At 41.9% G+C, this 13,267-nt stretch overlaps 1 protein-coding gene across 2 annotated transcripts in view; it reads left to right on the forward strand.

The window, feature by feature from the left end:
- The window catches only part of MYO1B (myosin IB), a 94,046-nt gene that overhangs the window by 1,860 nt on the left and 78,919 nt on the right, over positions 1 to 13,267 (forward strand). For both annotated transcript variants that reach the window (XM_010011928.1, XM_010011929.1), the window contains exon 2: positions 12,691 to 12,806. In XM_010011928.1, coding sequence (XP_010010230.1) covers positions 12,691 to 12,806 — 116 coding nt within the window. The remainder of the gene's footprint in view (positions 1 to 12,690; positions 12,807 to 13,267) is intronic.

The following is a 13,267-nucleotide window of genomic DNA, read 5'->3' on the forward strand; positions in this document are numbered from 1 at the left end:
TCATATTTGAAAGTTTTGTTTAAAGCATTAAGGATACAAACCTATCCTGTGAGGTTACACTAGACTATACAGTCTTTTAGAAATATTGCTGTAAGTCATATGGGAGTGATTTCTCATGGTGTTTTTTTTTTCCCCCACTGTAAAGTACTATGGATTGCAAAGTATTTAATGACATGTTTCTACTTAATTTAGACTGGATAGCTTTTTCTTGAAAGAAATCAATTTGAATGACAAATGGCTTATCTGTTTTATTATTATCTGTTATTAAGTGCTAGGCTGACAACCATGTTCAAACACAGAATTCTTTGAGACAGTGACAGTGAAGCATGTTATTCCCCCCCAGGTTCTGATTCAGCTGGGCCTGGCACTGACATGCAGTGTAATTAGCTGCATTATGTGCTTTGGCAGGTGATACAAGGTGTCACACTTCTCTTGCAATGTAGGATCCTTTGCCTTGCAGGTGGGAAAACCTAGTACTTAAATGTGTTCTCTTTAGAGGTGTGAACTGTTGCCAGAACCAAAGGAGTTTCTTGGTGGTGTATTTTTTGGTTAGTTTCTTTTCTTTCTTTCCTGAGTCATTCTGTTTGTTGCACCATCATTTACCCTTTTTATCTCCAGGGTTTTTTGATCACAATAGTTGTTTGTTTGGGGTTTTTTTTAAGGTCTTTCAAATACTGTTTGTGAATCCACACTACGAAGGCAAAATATTGCAGATCTTTGCAAGCATTAAAACATTTACTACATCAGTGGTGGAAAGAACAGATGTTTCTGTCTGTGCCATGTGCTGCTACCAAGTGTATGTTAGTGATGCTGCATGGTTTTATTTACTGAATCACTTGAGGAATATTATCTCCTTTTCCTACCAGTTGAGTTCTGCTGCCCTGCAAATTTCATGCTACTCTTGTGTATTTTGGAAAACTGTTTTTAAAAGTAACGGTTGGAGTGGTGCTCATTGTAACAACCACGTTAATTTTCAACTGCAAACTCTTCTCCTTAGTGCATCCCACTCTTTTCTCCCCAGACTTCACTCATGAAAACTACACTTTCAATTTCTCTTTCTAGACTCAGATTAGCACAATGAAGCCTTTGTTCCATCTGGAAGTAACGTTTGTTTTACCGTGTAAAATCCATAGTTTGCATGCTATCCCGGGGAAACCAAATTGGACTATTAAAGAGCTACTGCTTGTGTGTAAAAAAGACTGCAGATTTCTTCAGGTCTAACAAGCTACATACACAAGCTGACCTCTCAGGGTCCTTTCTGAAGGCAGTAGGAATGGGTTTGTCCTTTTATGGCTCAGTTGTTGGGTTAAGTTCAGCTCTTATGTCAATGCTCCATTGTAGGCATTACCAAAAGTTGTGTCAAAGTTTAAAAAACTGTGTCAAACTGAAGCCATATGAATGGATTGAAATGTTTCTACAGCAGTAAACCAGGGCTTACTCAACATCAGTTTCTAAGCAGTTCCCTGTAGGCTGCCAGCTATATCTGTGCTACATATGTTAGTTTTAAAATGGAGTTGCAGTTATAACCTTCAAAAGGGTTTGTTCTGAGGAATGAGTTCTGTTACATGGATAGCTTTGAAAATGCTGTAAAGTTGGCCAGACACTGGATAGCTGTGTTAGCCTGTCTTCATAGGTAAACCAACAAAGGGGGCTTATAAGAAAGATGGGAACAAACCTTTTAGCAGGGCCTGTCATGATAGGACAAGTGGTAATGATTTTGAAGTAAAAGAGGGCAGATTTAGACTAGATATAAGGAAGAAATTTTTTACATGAGGGCAGTACGATAGTGGCACAGGTTACCCAGAGAGGTGGTCCCATCCCTGGAAACATTCAAGATCAGGTTGGCAACTTGATCTAGTTGAAGACGTCCCTGCTCATTGCACGGGTTGTACTAAATGACCTTTGAAGGTCCCTTCCAACCAAAACCATTCAATGAGATGTGAGAGTCAGATCAAGCCATCAGTGAACAGGGCCAAATCTCTCCCTGCAGCCAAAGATGACAACTGGAAGAGAATACAGTTTTTGTCTTTTCCAGTCTCTTTCACAGTAGTTATGTTTGATGCTGAATGTTTGATGTTGAAGATCCTAGTGCCAGGTCTATTTACCCCTTTGAAATTGCAGATCTTCTCCGTAGGAGCTCCGTTATTGTGAGAGCATTGAGACCTGGATCCCCCAACAGCCCTCTTGTACGATCCTGGGTATGGTCACTGTAAGCCTTTCAAGAAAAATAGCAAAGCTTCATGCCATGGTGCAAACAGGGCAATAAGTGCACTCCTAACAGTTAGAGGACAGACTACAGCTTGGTTACCTGTTGTTCAATTTTATGTATATTTGATGGAAAGTTTAATGGACTTGGGTGTTGGGTTGCATACCAGAGTGCAAAGCTGGAGGCTGTGCCTATAAAAATAAGCATGAAGGCTGGTGGAGCTGGAGCTAGGCCAAATATTCTGCAAAAGACCATCAGATTCTGCAGTAATCTCATGCTGAGTGGCTTTGGGGGGAAGGGCTCATGGGGTAGCACACATGTGTTAATTGGAAATGAGAATCTTGGAGTTTAGTCATGTCTGGAAATGTGTGGGGTATGTCTGACCAAGAAAGATCTCGTTAGAAAGCTGTGATTGTTTATTATGTTCTTTTTGCAACTCTTAAACTTTTCACTGATGAAATCTGCATTGCTTTTTCACAGACGTTCTGTAAATATCACTCACAAAAGCGTGAGAGCTTTTCTCTAACTTTACAAAGCAAAATGTGGCTCATTTTTACATGGGCAGCGCAGTTTGCAAGTAGGAAGAAACCACAATGCTGAGTATTCGGAGGTTCCAGGGAGCAGTTTGTGCGGTTAAAATATGTGACCCAGAGACCGCATGGAAAACTTCAAATACATTCATAAAATTCAGTTTGTGTGTGACGGATGAATTTTGACTCGTTCTGTTGAACTCCCTCCATGAACTTCTTATTTTTTAATTATTTTTATTTCTAAGTTGGCTGAAATATGCTGAACCAATCCAGCTCAGCAGCTATTTCTCATTTGTATTTTGGGGTGCTGGCAAATGGGAGTGGGGTATGTGTCTAGATGTGTATTTACAATGACTCACGAATGGTGGAGTTTTGGGATAAATTGCAGTGTATGTATCAGCCTGAAACTCATTTTGGTGCTGGGTTTGTGGCTTTGTGAGGCGTGTGGAAGCAGCAAGGGAGGTGTGAGGAGTCTGGAGGGGAGCTGAGCTGCGTAGGCTCACGGGAGTCAGCCTTTAAAGGCCAGATACAGCTTTATTCTGCTGCCCTGCACATTTTTTCCCTGAAGTTATGTTGTTTCTTGAACTCTTCCCAAATTTGCAGAGGTCAACATTTTGTTCTTTACAACAAAATGTTTGTTTGCTTTTTTTGTTCTTACAACAAAACAGAATCTTTCTCTGATGTCAGCGTTTAATTTGTGCGTGGAGTTTGTGGGCTGCTTTGGGCAGGAACAGTTTTATGGTACTGAACACATGTTGTTTTATCACCAAGACATTAAATATTTGGCATTCCAGTGTGAAAACTCAGTGTTATCTGTTTGAGGTAGCATCCTTGTGGCTGCCTTCTGGTGGTGTGGCTGTTGTGATGTGCATGTTTCACAGACTGAGCTACTTCCTGTTGGTCTCTGCTGTTTTAATATTTTAGAGGAGTAGCCTTTTTGTTTCTGCCTTGACTTTATTCCACTGTGTCTGTCGGTATTATTGATTCACCCCTTTTTCAGCTACCCTTAGAGTATTTAGGAGCTCACTGAGTTGCTGTCAAGCGTAGTGGCTTTGTTCCTACTGCACTCACACCTGGTATTCCAGATGCTGCATTTGGAAGAAGAGGGTGGGGACAGAATTATGGTGAATGAAACCAATTGTCTTCGTTTGCATCGACTTTGTGTGACTACCCCTCCATTTAACTTCATTGCCGTTGTGAAGAACAGAGTTTTGTGATATTGGGAGGATGTAAATGGAGCTTGCTGGAAAAATCTTTGCCGTAATATGACCAAGTGATTGTTGAAGTTCAGTTTTATTCTCAATTTTTTTACTTTCTGATGTCCGCATGATCATGTTGGTCTGTAGTATGTTGGTTTTGAGGCCAGTTGGAGTCCTTTGTTGGGTTTTGAAGAGGGCTGTTGTCCCCTGCAGTTCCGGGTATGTCCTAGCTGCATGCATGCCTGTTGGTATCAGGTCTGTGCCTTTGCAGAAGAGTCTGTACACCTGCCAGACCCAGCCAGCTCTCTTGTACTTCACTGTATTTACTTGCATTTATCCAGTGAGTCCAGCCTAGACCACTGGTCTTCCCTTGGGAGCTTGACATGAGTTGCAGGTGTCTGAGTCATTTCTTAGAGGCAGGATGGCTTAAGAGCAGCCATCCGTCCGCCTGCGATGGGAGCCCAGGGGACCTGCACTTCCTCCGATCTCCTCATCCTCCCTTGGGGGATGTCTGTGTTGGTCTGAGTGATTTTCCCATCAGTGTCTCAACATTTTCCCTCTTTTAGGGAAGCTACTGAGCTGTAGTAATAATATTGTTGCAGCTGCCACAGGCTAGGACCTTGAAGCCTGCTGCTTCTCCTTCAGATGTGAAGAAGGGCTTGTGTGCCCAAGGCACATCTTTCCCTTGGATAGCTTGTGGTCTGAGAAGTAGTATTCTGCCTCCTTGTAAATCTGGCTTTGTTGTTATCTCGATAGAAATCCTGTTGCTCCTCTGGCCCTTCTCATCAGCCAGCTCTGGTAAAACAAACTTTTTAACTGGCTCGGAGTCAGGAGTAAAGATTTTCACAGCCAGCAGGTTGGCTGCTGTGCACCTTGAAGTGCCTCGTGGGAGGAGAGTTACTTATCTCAAGGCAGTGCTTTCTTTTCCTTTCTGTATGGCTCCCACGATTCTGAGCATAGCGTTTGAGACACTTGTTTGTCGGGCTGTATGCAGTATCTGTATAAAGGAGTAAAAAAACATTCTATGGATTGCAGAAAGTTGTATGCATATTGTGGGCTGTGTGTCAGGATCTCCTTCCTACACACAGATGTGACACTTTGAAAAAAGAGAGGAGGTGATGTAGGAAATGCCTCCTGTAGGGCCCCAGGGGTTGTTACGGTGTTGGCTCTGCTGCAAAATGCTGTGAAGAAATCTTCACTAAGGTGATGATGACATTTTGGGCATTTACTGGTGGTTTCAGTGTACGTTACATGAAGTAAAAACAGAATAGGAAGATTAATGCAAGATTAGCAAACAATGGAAACAGAAGCAAAAGTGTCCAAGTGCTGTAAAATCATAGTTTTCAGCCTGAAGAATATGGGTCAGTCCTGGCTGCAGGATGGCAGATGCCTCTTTTCACACACCTCCCACCCCCTATTTTATTCATGCAGAATAGTGAAACATTTTTGAATGAGTGCTCTTGCTCATGTTTTCACCAATGGGTTGGTACAGATGCTATCCAGTCTCCAGCTACTGTTTGCTTATGATAACAAGGCTTTATCTTTCGAGAAGTGAGCAAGTACTGACGTTCTGGAGTATTTAAAAGCTGTCTTTAAGTGTCTGCTTTGGGATGACTTCCTCATTACTTACTTTACAGGTTTTCTCTACAGTTTCATCCTGTGTAGGAACTCAATTTGTTTGTATAAAAACATCCCAACGTAGTCAGAGGGGCGGATGGCTGAGATGATTAATCAGCTTCTTTAATAACAACATTAGAGTCTGTCATAATGATCTCGAGGTTAGCAGCAATATTCACTGAGCTGCAGAGAGATTTCTGTGCCCTCAAGAAACTCGGAAGAGACACCTCATAACCTGTGCACATGCATCCCCTTTAAGTACTCGTTTCAACTTGCCATGTGGGTGTCTCTCTCTGGGAAATGATCTGCCCTCACTTCAGGGCTCGGATCTGAAGGAGGTTACAGTGTGATTAAGGGCTTGATCCTGGCTGGCGCGAGTTACCTGTAGCTTGTTCAGACTGCTGCTGTTTGCACAGGGACTTGCAGGATCAAGCCCATGTTGAAGAATAATTTAGCAGAACATAGGTTGCCCGTGTCATGATTGTTTGCTTTGGGATATAGATACCCGCTTCTGCCTTTGTGTTACCTGTTAGAGCTTTATTTCTTGTGTCATTTTATCAGCTGTCAACGTATTTGTGAGACATACTAATGCTGAATTTTGTCCCCTCTTGCAGTAAGATGGTTTTGCTCAATCTGTGGATACTGTTGCCTCTGTTTCTTCTTTTCCTTGATTTCTTTTTCTTTTCTTCCCTTCCCAGTTTCAGGAACTCATCCAGTGCTCTTCTATGTAGTTTTCTTTACAGTCTTTACAGTCTTGTACAGGTTTTACAAGGCTGTCTATCGTGATTGATAACTGTGTTAAGCACATACAATAGCTTATCAGGATTTGGGTTGTTTTTATTACAACATACCGACTTTGCCCACTTTATTTCTGGGGCTAAAATGCTAAGTCCGGGAGGGTGGTCTTGAGCAAGAGAGTTTTAGTCATCATGGGGAACAGGCTGTGTTTGTTTAGACATCCAGTATTATATTTCTTCACATGATTAGAAAGGACTTCATCCAAACTAGAGTGAAAAATGACATCAAGAAGGAGAGGTTGCTCCATATATATGTGTGTATATAAATATATATACGCATATGGAGAGAGAAAGACTGCTTATGAGAGTCTGGTTTGTATTTTCAGTTTACTGCAGACTAGCTTTTGGAGAAATAGCATTGGCCTCACTTCTAGGTAGGGGGGTGGAGATGGCTTTCTTGTCTGTAGCAACTCTCTGATTACTGTGGCCTCTTTAGAGCTGATCAGGAACTTTGCAGAGATGCTGTATTTGCTGGAAAATATGAATGAGAGGAGACAAACATAGAAGTTTCTTTTGCTAACTAAGAATTAGTGCTGTGAGATGCAGTGTGAGTCCAACCATTACTGGATATGGGAAAACTCACACAGAAGCTCCTGTTGGAGGAAGCTTTTGTTAGTTCCTGTTGTTTCCACTTGATCATTGCTCTTTGGGATCCTGGGCTTGTGTTGTACCTGCATAGTTGCTTGCCAATGGTACCCAGAGGCTCTACTTATGCTTCCAGCTCACTGAAGCACGAGGAGCATTAGCCCAGCATTGGCTCAGGGCAAAGTGCAGCTGGATGGCTTGGATCCCAGGTAGAGTCTATTTTGTATGTGCTGTCATGAATCAGTGCAGGCAAACCCTGGAGTATTACAGGATGAAATCCTAGTTTGTTTGTCTGTTTCAAGTACCCAGCCCATCCCTCTCCACCAAATACAAACACCTACATTGCTATACACAGTAATACAGTAAATCAAACCCTCAGAAACAATAATGGTCTAGGGTGGTTTTGCTTTTAGTCTTGATGTTACTCTTTTCCTTATTCTTTTTAGATACAGCATCTTGCAACTTCACAAGTGTTGCCAACCTGAAAAAAAACCACAAAGGACCAGGACCAGGGTGCATTTAGCTATTTTATTGTGGCCAACCACAGTGAAAAACAAATTTAAGCATGCAGCATGACTGTTCAAATAATAGATGATATTTTAATAAGGTACTGATCTAGTTGCTACTGTTTATTAAAATGAGAGATTTAATGACAGAGTAACTTTGCAGTGTTAAATCTGCCTGGTTCTGTTTGAGTTTGAGACGGTTCAGAGAACTGGGAACATGTAAGTACAGGCTTCCTCTGTGTCTGCCATCTCCTTGGCCTCAGCTGTTCTGAGCATGCAGCGGCACATGTTCTTATGAGCTGGCAGGATCCAGAGCCGCAATACTTCAGGCAAGTACAAATGAAAATGAGTATTATATTAGAAATATAATTTTGCATATGTCACATTAGAAAAACCCACAAAACCCAAACACAGCTCCCCCCAGCAAAGAAAACAGTGCTACCCAAGCTGTGGTTCTGGATTTGTTCCAGTAAAATGTAGTCACACTTCTCTTTGATCTTACATTAATGTCTCTCATTTCAGTGAATTGTTTTAGTGGCATGATGTGAAACTCTTCAAAGTCATAGGAACCCAGTATGTTTGAGCATTATCAATACTAAGGAAATGTGCCTTATGCATATGTGGAGTATTAAAATTGGTCTGCACGAATGGAAGAATCTGCATCCACACTAGCAACCTTGCTTTACTAGAATCCTTTGTTTTCTATTTCTGTTCTCCAATGTTTAAAATAAAATAGGGTAACCTTTTTGGCCCCTGGGAATGGAGCACACTTGCAGGGTACATTAGCAGCTGGGCATTTTACAGCTGGAGCGACTTGTGTGCGGTAGCAATTTTTCTGGCCTGTTACTAGCTGCCATGGGTAAGCAGCAGTGGGTTTGTTTTTAATGGAGCTGACAAAAGTGATGTAGAGTACACTTCCAGGTTTGCAGCAAATCTGTGTAGATGTTTAATGATTTTAAACTCTGCAAAAGGTTGCTTTTGCCACAATCCAGAGGAGGTTCTAAAGATATGGAGCAGGCTGTACGATAACTCCTATGCTGCAGCTTCAACTGCTGTCGATAATGTTCCCTGGCTTCTGCAGCTGCAATCGTCTCTCTTCTGGGTCCTTGGGGTATTGCAAGAACTTTACCAGGGGGAGAAATAGCTTTATTAATATGCTGTATCCCAGGGTGTGAAATATTCTTCCATAAGCTCTACTTAGTGGTGTTCTAAAAGCTCCCTTTCTTGACTTGGCCTGTATTGCCTCTTTCCTGTGTATCAGATTTTGCCACAGTGCTTGTGCGTCCTGGCTGCAGAGGTGTTTGGGGACCTTTCCCTGCGCTCTCTGTAAGGGTTTTGTAACCTCTCAGCTGAAAAGGACCACAGGGGTTTTAGGCAGTTTTCCAGTTTGTAGCTGTAGCTTTCCCCAACGCTTGTCTGGGAACAGGCTGCTTGCTGCCTGTAGGTTTCTCCCAAGCAATGGGAGCCTCCTATTGTCTTGCTATTTCAGGCTTCCTCTTAAGATAGTCATAAAGCTGTTTGGGTTAGAAAGGCACAGGCAGTTTTGCAAGGCACATACAAGCTTGAAGTGGCAGCAGTCTCTTGCCCCAAGCGGTTATGTTGGCTTTCAGTCCTATGGGGAGAAAATGAGGCATCAGTGTCGTGGTCATTGCATCTCCAACAGTACTTAGAAGTGATGTGTAACAGATATTATCATCTTTTCCAGTTGAATTGTGATTTGGAATTTTCTTCCTGCTTGGGGTGTTAAACCCTTTGCTGAACAGGAATGAGTTGTATGTGTTGTTTTGGTGGAGAATGCAGAATGTGCTGACATTTGACCTGATAGACATTTCAATGCTCTTTTGCTCCGACGTAATGTTAGCCCATAAGAGTGTTGCCATACTACGTGACAGATGGACTGATAAACAACAAGTGAGAGTACTCTTGGTTTGGGTTCTGGACAAACATGCCAAGGAGGCAGAATTTTCGTTTGTGAGTTGTTGCATTAAAGTAGATACTTGGAGGAAGGAGTATGATCAAGAGTCTCTAGTTAGCAAAACTTGAGGAGACAGCAGATGTTGTCCAAACTTGCATAACGAAACCATGTCAAAGCCAAGAGAGAAATGAATCTCCTGACTGCATTCTGTGCGTTCATCATCATGAGGCCATTCCTCTGGGGTTTAATTTCTTTTCCTTAAACAGGGAAAATGAAGGATCTCTTTAGTCTCTGGAGTGCCACAGGATGGTATCCCACTACTCTTGGCGTTTTTCTTTCATCACTGGAATGTTTCTGTGCTTGTCCATTGCTCAAGGATTTAAGCCATTTATGTTGTTTGTTTATAATAGAGTTCTGGTGGGAAGGCAGATGTTATGTGGGAAAGCTATTTTCTGGATCTGTTTATCCCTGTTATGTGGAATCTCGCAGACCACCAATAGCAAGTAGCTGTTAGGCATCAGCTTTGAAATCCTGGCATTTTTAGAAGAGGAAATGCATTAGTTCTTGTAGGCAGCTTTGCAGCAAAAAACAATGATTTCTTGGCATGCTTCGCCTTAGTGTTTAAAATGGACATGAGTATGTCTTTGTTCCTATATAGCCATCTGACCTTTTGAAACATTGGTATTTTAGGAAATGGTCTGTAATTGTTCATGTCTGACAATAAACAGCTGACTCGAATTCCCAAAATATATTGTCTAAGCAATACTTAGCCATGAAAAGATGGTTCTAAATAAATCTCATTTGAATGCCTGTATTCAAAATCAAGAATTCTGCTTTCACTCATCTTTCTCTACCTTGGCATGTTGCGGTACTTCAAGGAACAGAGCAATTACACTGTATGCTATTATGGTGGCAGAAGAGATGAAAAGGGCAAGTCTTCAAGTTTCAAAGAATTCCTGTTTCAAAATACAGTCTTAAAGATCTTTGTCTCTCTTCTGCTGATCATTTCCAGCGTGGATTTCATGACAGGCTGAATTCACAAATTGTTAAGATTTAGGAGGAAACAAGTCAACATATTAATGTTTTATCAGGAGAGAGTCCTAACTGGGGTATCCATGCACTTGCGAAGACTAGAAAGCGTCTTACTCTTGACTATCTGTTACTTTTACCAAGAATCTGTAGACTTGCAAATTGCCAAAGTTGCATGTGTGGAGCAAAGTAGATTCTGTAGAAGGGCAATTTTTACATTGTCGTCTTGTTCATCCAAAATCATTAGACATAGATGGAAAACATCTTCCTCCTTAGGGGGAGGATGACCACAAAACTAGAACAATTTTTTGTTATCAATAGTTGCAGAAAATATATGTACCTAAACATACACTGTGGCATGTGTTTGAAATTAGCAAAAATCTGAATTATTTGGGGATTGTTCTCAACAGTCGGTATCTGAATGCCTTTAGGAGAGGCGCTTTTGTCCTGGCTGGCATTGTGAGGCAGATTGGGGTTGTCCTATTTTGAGCTGTAGCCTGGCTGCCAAGATGGGAGGACAGCTTCAGGCTTGCTCCCCCTCCCAGGACTCTGCATGGGCTCTTGGGATGAAACCAGCCTGTTTTTAGGGTATTTGGTCTGTTCAGGGCTCAGATGCATGGGGTGAAATGTTCTGCAGAAGTTTTCTGGCCAGTTCTGAAGAACGGGGGTAAAATACATGTTTAGGAATGGTGAGTCTTGAGCCCAAGTAGTGAAGTGTTGTGTTTCATTGTAGTAGCAGTTGTACAATGAATTGTCAGCAGAGGCTGCTTCTGTTTCATCTTGTAGGTAGTAAACACTACAAGGATTAACTACAAGAGTCTCTGGAAGCGTCATGCTGCTTGTTTTATCACTGCAGCCTAGTTTATTCAATTCTGTTTTAAATGGGACAGAAAACGCCATGGGGGTTCACAGCTGCCTGTGCATATGTATCCTATGGAAAATGGGAAATCTTGCCCTCCTAGCTTTCTGCTTAGGACCAGATTTAGTTAGCATTTAGCAGGGAATTGCTTTAGACAGGAAAGTTAGGGAAGGGTTGCAGCAATTAATATTAGTAATTTGTGGCTGCAACTCTGGAGGTAATTCAGTGCTCTGCTGAAATGGTCAGTAACTTGGACTCCTCGTGCCTCTGCTCCCCTTTCAAAATGCATATTACAGCACATATTAGTTGCCCTGTGACAAAAGTTGTGGGGAGAAATCCACATAGTGATTGCAAAGTGCTAAGGTGTCACTGCAAAGAACCATGTATCTATGTAAAAACCACTGTTTTACTTCCGTAGTTACTAGCAAATGTAATCCAAATAACTGGAACCTTTGGCTTTTGTGTACAGCCCTTACACCTCCCAGGGAGCCCCTGGTTACTGGAAAACTGTGTTTCACCAGCTGTTATTTATTTCTTTTGTGGTTGTGGAAAGAGATACCGAACACTTGGGGTTTAATTAATCTTTGATCAGTACCTGTAGGCAGAGTGGAATGGGGGTTTGGCATTTTTTGCCACTCCAGTGTATTCAAACACAGCCCTTGCAGCTGTGGAGAGGTGTAGAAAGCTGCAGGGCACCTCCCAGTAGGCTTGATGAAGGCAGGTTAATTGTGTCATGTACTGACACGGTAATTGTGATGTACGGTATTGGTCTTCATTCAGCTCAGCAGTGAGTGGGACCTACCAGAGTAAAACAACACATTACTCTGTCTGCTTTCCATGTATATGTAGAGTCTGGAAATAAAAATCATGCTTCATGTCTGCTGAGGAACTACGGCAAGACTTTGACTGACTTGAATCCTGACAGTAAATGTCGTCTTTGACAGAAACCTGTCAGAGGCTGTTAGCCTTCAGGTTTCCTCTCTGTGAAGCTCTTCTGTGCCTGAGGCTTTGAAGAGATGGCGTGAAGGTCCTCCTTGGGTGAGGGAGTGCAGTCCATCTCTCCCCTTGCCTTTACATGGTTTTGTATGAGTGCCCGAGGGCTACAGCAAAGCTCGTGTGACATTTGCCATGCAGATGGATTTGGTTCTTCAGGGACATCTGTGTCCTTTTTCCTTTCCCTCCCCCATCTGAATTAGTCACAGAAACGTGTAAGATTGGGCTTTCTTTTAAAAAATGTTCACGAGAGGCTTTCTGTTGTGCAGAATAGCTGCTTGGTGATTGTTGAGAGAGATCTAAACCATGTTTCAGAGCCTATGTACCCACTTATTCATTGCTACAATTAGGCTGTATGGTTTTGTGTGAGTATTAAATGGGACAATAACATATAAGCAGCAAAAGTATGTTCAAAATAAAAATCCATAATAACTTTTTTGTGTTCCTTCAACAGACATACATTGGCAGCGTGGTGATATCAATAAACCCCTACAGACCTCTACCCATTTATACTCCCGAGAAAGTGGAAGAATACAGAAACCGAAACTTTTATGAACTCAGTCCTCACATGTAAGTACAGTGAAGAAGTTTTAGTTTTCATTCTGTCCTGGAACAGATGGTGCCAGCTGTCCAAAGGTCTGGTTGATTAAAGCAAACGAAACAGAAATCACACCACCACTCCCCCAAAATGAGTTTCTATTAGTTCATCCTTATGTTAAAGAGAAGTCAAGATGAACTGCTCTGTTTCATCTATTTAGATCCTGGTATACGCATTTTGGAACATTTTCCTCTAATTGTTAGCAGTAGCCTTTATTACTGCATTGTAAAGTGGTCTGTTTTCAAGGAAATCTGTTTCTTGCGAAGTCCAGATTGCCTTGTGAAGGCTTCTAAGCGTCAAATATGTTTGAGTCATATAGTGTTACTTTTGATACCCGAAGCTCTTAATTTCTCTCTGCACAATGCAAAAAATGAAAAAACCCTCGTGGTGAATGCGGAAACATATTGGATGTGTCTGAATGGTAACTGTAGGG

Source organism: Nestor notabilis, unplaced genomic scaffold, assembly GCF_000696875.1.
Source record: "Nestor notabilis isolate BGI_N333 unplaced genomic scaffold, ASM69687v1 scaffold1253, whole genome shotgun sequence".
Taxonomy (NCBI): domain Eukaryota; kingdom Metazoa; phylum Chordata; class Aves; order Psittaciformes; family Psittacidae; genus Nestor; species Nestor notabilis.